This window comes from Achroia grisella, unplaced genomic scaffold, assembly GCF_030625045.1.
Source record: "Achroia grisella isolate CSIRO2021 unplaced genomic scaffold, CSIRO_AGI_Agris_v1 utg9991, whole genome shotgun sequence".
NCBI classification, from domain to species: domain Eukaryota; kingdom Metazoa; phylum Arthropoda; class Insecta; order Lepidoptera; family Pyralidae; genus Achroia; species Achroia grisella.
Window position 1 is genome coordinate 17030 of NW_026713082.1, and position 6505 is coordinate 23534.

The 6505-nt window shown below is 44.3% G+C and overlaps 1 protein-coding gene across 1 annotated transcript; it reads left to right on the forward strand.

The window, feature by feature from the left end:
• The first annotated feature begins 2890 nt into the window (after window positions 1–2890).
• Window positions 2891–3787, forward strand: LOC131854415 (uncharacterized). Its single transcript, XM_059205530.1, has one exon. It carries the CDS (start codon window positions 2891–2893, stop codon window positions 3785–3787), a length of 897 nt encoding a protein of 298 aa, XP_059061513.1.
• The last annotated feature ends 2718 nt before the right edge of the window (window positions 3788–6505 follow it).

The window sequence follows — 6505 nt, forward strand, 5'->3', positions numbered from 1 at the left end:
ATCTCAAAACTCAAAACCACATTAATACATTTTGTTCAAAATCTACCCTGTACCATCGTAAGCACAGATTATTATATTAGAGTCCGTTAGTTTCTGTTCCCGCGCCGTTGTTTCCCCTCCCTTACCTAGTACTGAACTGACCGTACGGCGGCCATGACGCGCGCGCGCATTGTGTTGTGAATTAAAATAAATTAGAACTGAGTTAAACCTACTGTGAAACTGGAAAGCTAGCGAAGATATCTTCGAGACCCTGAAGCCCAAGAAATCCGCAGAACCATACAGGTACGTGACAGACGCTTCCACATATTTTTCCCTATATATATACATAGTAAATTCCCTAACATTTTGGTAGCAGAGAGTGGTTTGGAAACCTCTGATTACACTTGATCTGACCTGTTCCGTACCCGGAACACCCTATTAATTGTTTATTCCAAATAAATCTGAGCTTAGTTTGCCTTAAATTAAATTAATACTATTACATTACTCGTCTTGACCTTTGACCTTTACCTATAACTTGTGATCGTGTTTAACATCGTAAATTAAAAGTACTATTTGCGTATATAAACCTAGTATTTTGTTGAGTAGGTGTTTATTAATAATTAATACATTTGTAATAAAAGTTATAAATGTATCATTGCATATTAGCGTAATGTATTGATATATAACCTAGCCTGCTTTCGGCTGGAGAGGACCACAAAATCCGCTCCTCCAAAGTTGCCGGTCCCAAGCCCGGATAAATAGCGAGGGTCTTTGTATACAGTATATGTATGTATATTATAAAATAACTTACAAGTAGTGTCATATTTATATTAATATATCCTTCTTCTCTTTCAAACTATCATATTTATTTCAATCAGCTGCACCTAGTAGGTGAGTCTGCAGCACATATGTATATATATTGTATCAATAGTGTATTTATAAATAAAATGTGCCTGGGCAAGCACCAGAACTAATGCCTACTTATATATATTTACCTATATACTATTAAATTTAAATAGCTTCCTGCACCTACCTGCGCTAAGGCCTGCGCAGTTGAGCGCCGTAGGCGGGGAAGACGGGATCCTGGGAGGTTGAGTCAATCGGAGGTCGGAGCAGTTACTTCCGGGCGACAACACGCCTCCTTTGGCCCATATTTCTGGCGAAACGGTAGCCCGAGCAGCCAGCCACTGCTCGGGAAATGGTCCAGTGCTTTACCGTCACAGGAGCACGGCGAGGAGTGGGAAGGTCTCTTCGGAGAAGGTAGTCGGCCATGCTGACGGGGTAAGGCACTGTGGAAGTTCTCTAGCCGCAGTTGTCCGAACTCCCGATGTCGCGCAAAGACGCCACCTTTCTGCTCCTAGATCCACTCGAGAAGATCCTGGTGCCATTGTGGCATCCCCATTTGCGGGCTCCGAGGAGGGTGGGACATCGAGTGGACGACTTTTAAATATTCTCACAATATGGACATCATCGATGACATTGAGAAACTGCTTGAAGGAAGTACCTTGGACGATAATGAACGCCAAGAACTTTCATCCGATGACGGAAACTGTTTGGAGATGGCTGTTGAGCCTACAGGGACGGATGACCTAGGTCTAACGCCCAAAAAGGACTCAAAGCCAAAACCAAAACGAAGGAGGTTAACAGGAGCAGCGCGGAAACGCCTAAAACTGTTAATAGCCGCCAACATCAAGGCTGATGAAGCCTTAGAACTCTGCCGGAAGCCAATGCGAGACCAGCCCTCAGAGGTAAGATCCATCAAGCGCCCACATACGCACAAAGCGCCTCGCGTGGCGCAGCCGACGCCCACCGGGAAAGGTACCCAGGCAGCGGAGACTGCAAAGTCACCAGCGTCTACTGTACCTCAGACACCTAGAGTCACATACCAGGCACTTGCGACACCAGGTGGCTCTTCAAGCCCAATGGTGTTTGCACCAACAACTCACTAGTAGCTCAACCAAGCGTTCTACGAATACGGCCCACCAGTTGCGAACGCCTGCACCCAAGCAGCGCGTAACGACTACAGGGACGAACGTAAACGCAAAGGAGGAAACTGCAACCTATAAGGACGCTCTCAAATCGTTCCGAGTGGGGATCTGACATACGGCCCCAATGACGGACGAAATGATGAGCATGGTGCGCTCCTGAGTTCTCCGGGTAGTTGGCAAGATCACGGAAGCTGGGAAGGGCCCTCGATTTGTAGGTTGCAGTTTCAAACCTGGTTGGCTGCTAATCACCTGCCAGAATGAGCCGACCAAAATATGGCTGGAGAGCATAACGCCCTCCCTAAAACCCTGGGCCGACGCAGAACTCTCTGTGTTGGACGAGAGAGCGATGCCCAAACCAGCCATTGGAACGGCCTTCATCCCCAGTTCGGAGACTAGGTCGGTCGATGAGGCACTCAGAATGCTGAAGTCCCAAAATGACTGCCTAAATTCCGAACTGTGGAAAATACTCAACCGTAAGGCTGAAGAGAACGGTACAGTCCTGACCGTATCTCTGGACGAGCCTTCGGTTGACTTTCTCAAAACACAGGACTATAAAGTCAACCTTGGCTTTAAAAAGGTCCTGTTCCGGGTCAAGGGGATCTCCACGCCTACACAGCAGCCTACTTCGGACGGTAACGGAAGATCTGCCACAGAAATACCCACACCATCCGAAGCGGCGAAGGGCGTAAACACCAACGCCAAACCCGCCAGAGGCAGCTTTCCCCAGCCAAAGGGGACCTCGCAGACGAGGATCCCCAGTTTCAAGACGGGACGGAAAGATCGCGGCAGGAGCGTCACAGCTTCCAATCGCAACCCAAAGGGACGCCCACGTCCCACAGGGAAGGCGAAAGGAAGCTGCTAACACACCCACACGCAAGAAATGTATCAGAGCCAACATTGTCCAGGTCAATTTACATCACGCTATGGCAGCAACAGCGGTCATAGAAAACCTCTTCCGCAAAAACGACCTGGACCTTGCTCTGATACAAGAGCCATGGCTCAACAAAGCCACGCCTTTAGGCCTCAATGCCTCAGGTAATATTCTTTTTAATACCACTGGCACTAAACCTAGAGCATGCATTCTTTTTAATAAGAAACTAGATTTTCTGACTGTTCCAGAACTATGTACAGATGACCTAGTGACAGCCTTCGTCAATTTCCCTAGATGCACAGGGTCAAAAGTACTGGTCTGCTCTGCATACCTACCTGGACATGATGAAAACAACAAAATCATCAAAGACCCGACAACCGGCCTACAGCCTGTGGTGGAATACGCCCGTAAGCACAAGGCCGAACTCCTCGTGGGCTGCGATGCAAACGCTCATCACACAAATTGGGGAAGCTCTAACATCAACACCAGAGGTAAGTCACTTGATGATTTTATACTAACCAACTGTCTTCAAATCCTAAATACAGGGTGCACACCGACGTTCGTCACTGCCACAAGACAAGAGGTACTAGATATAACACTCGCGACCGACAAACTGGCCGAATATATCACTCATTGGCATGTCAGCAATGAGAACTCCATGTCTGATCACAAGCACATCAGATTCACAATTGAGGCTGCAACAGACTCAAACCCCATACTCTACAGAACCCCAAAGGCTACAGTTTGGCCTAACTACAGAGACAGTCTTACAAGCCTAATTGCGGACCTTCCGAAGAGTATCAAATCTCCTCTAAAACTAGAACTCGCTGTGGACATACTTCTAAATGGCATAATAAGTGCCTACCAGAACAACTGTCCCATCAAAACCAAAACCGCCAAATGTAATGTTTTACCTGCTATGCTTTACCCTGGTGGAACAAGAGTCTAGAAAAGCTGAGGAAGAAAACTCGCAAATTATCCAACAGGGCTAAAAAGGGACCTTCAGAATGGGCCCAATATAGTAAAGCCCAAACGGAATACTACTGCGAAATTAGGGTAGCCAAAAGAGCATCATGGCGTGCTTTCTACGAGGAGATAACTCAGACTCCCCAAGGATCCAGATTACACAAAATGCTTGCCAAGGCGCCAAATAACCAAATTGGACTTATGAAAAGGCCCAATGGTACCTATACGACATCAGAGAAAGAAACTCTACAGCTGCTATCTACAACCCACTTCCCTGATTCGGTTCATATCTCAAGAGATAAGGAGAACCCTCCAAGCTCACATCTACAAAAGCCCAACCATGAGGCGTGGAACAGAGCTGCGAGGATTTTTCGACCAAAGCAAATTATATGGGCTATAAAATCTTTCAAGCCATATAAATCATCGGGAGAAGATGGAATTTTCCCGGCCCTGTTACAATAAGGGCTTAACATCCTATCTCCCTATCTGGTAAGAATATTTAGAGCCAGCTTTGCCTGGGGTTTTATACCAGAACCATTAACGAAGGTCAAAGTTACCTACGTACCTAAAACCGGTCGAAGAGACTACTCGCAGCCAAAGTCTCACAGACCTATAAGCCTAACCTCTTTCATAATAAAAACCACGGAAAAGGTTCTGGACCAATATATTAGAGCTACAGTCCTCGAAAATGCTCCCCTGCACAGGAATCAACATGCCTACTGCAAGGGACATTCCACAGAGACCGCCTCGCTCGAACTCACCGACAAGGTCGAGAAGGCCTTTGAGGACAAACAAATAGCTCTATGTGCATTTCTCGATATTGAGGGTGCTTTTGATAACACTCCCATAGAATAGAATAGAATAGAATAGAAAATCATTTATTCAAATAAACTTACATTGAAGCACTTTTGAATAGTCATTACATTTTTTAATCTACCGCTCGTTCGGAAAGCTGTCTCATCACAAGAAGAACGAGCAAGAAACTTGCGTGTTGCTCTTTTAAATAATTTTATTATTACTTTACATTTTTAAGTTTAAGTGTGTGAATACAAACCACCAATTAGCACTAATTCTATTAAATACTCAAATAGAAAAAATATTGAATATATAACCAACTGGTTAAACAATTAATAAGAGGAAATCAGTCATAGTGATTAGAGCAGACCAGTCCCTACAAGCAGCACCCGTTCACGAGTATGACGGATGAGCCAGCCATCACTGCGCTCGACCATATTTTAGGGAGCCCAATGACCCGGCCCACCACGCCGCCACAAGTCTGGACATTTTAGTGAGCATGACTACTCAAAACACTAGACTACGTCAAACGCTACTGACAGTTGCCATCTGATAGTTATAGTATTCACATTTTACATAAGAATGCATGCGGCAATCAATACAAGCTACGCTTTCATATTTCTAAAATCAATCAATTAAATCAAGAAAGCAATGAGAAAATTAAATTATAACGTTGTATGCTAATAAACTAATTATTTACTTGATATGTTGTCATCTATGAATTCGTCTATCCTGTAATAGGCTTTTTTACATAAAAATTGTTTAATATAAGATTTGAAATGCCTCTCTGTCAGATTTAATGCAGATTCTGGTAGTTTATTATAAAATCTTACGCAATTAGAGACCATCTCACAGGGACTCATCCGCAAGAAAGTGGATGAAACCACCACTCAATGGATCAAAGCAATGCTCTCAAATCGAACCATTAAAACTACAACAGTACGTTAGAAATCCGACCTACCAAAGGATGCCCTCAAGGAGGCGTTTTATCGCCACTGCTGTGGCTACTAACGGTAGACCAGCTCTTAGATGTTATGACCAAAAACCAATTTGAGGTACAAGGCTACGCAGACGATTTAGTAGTCATGGTCAGAGGGTTCTGTGCAACAACAGACCGCATCCAAAGAGCACTAAACATCATAGTTAAATGGTGTAAGGAAAATGAATTATCAGTAAATCCCGAGAAAACAGTAATTGTTCCGTTTACAAAAAGGAAGAAACTTGACAAACTTGTCATGCCTAAAGTAAATGGAAGAATAGAATATTAGAGTGCTCCAAAGAAGTCAAGTACCTGGGCGTAACCTTCGACCAAAAACTGACATAGAACACACACATAGACAACATAACTCAAAAGGCGAAAACATCCCTAGGAATAAGCCGACGGGTAGCGGTGCCCAGATGGGGAATTAACCCCAAAATTGCCCTATGGCTTTACACAGCAGTGGTGAGGCCACTTACCACCTATGCCTGCGCAATCTGGTGGCAGAAAACCCTCCAATCCACAGCTGCCACCAAGCTAAACAGCCTACAGAGAATTGCTTGTCTGATTATTACAGGAGCCATGAGCACCACGCCGGGAGCAGCTCTAGACGCAATATTGGACTTGACGCCCCTTCCTTTATTTATACAGGAAAAGGCGAAAGCCAATATGCTCAGAATAAGTTCCCAAAGGAGGATATCTTGGCATTCCCTGGCCATAAAAACTATACTGTAAGGTACATATAAAACAATAAATAAATAGGGTAGATTCTGTCAATCGTGTGTTCATAAAATAAATGTTGTTTTGTAAGTGCTCGCGTTTTAATTGCTTGAGTATCCGCATATACCACATTGGCGACGAGGAAATATCGAACTTACGTTTATTTTAATAGTGAGTGAGTGCGTTAAATAAATAAATAAATAAACA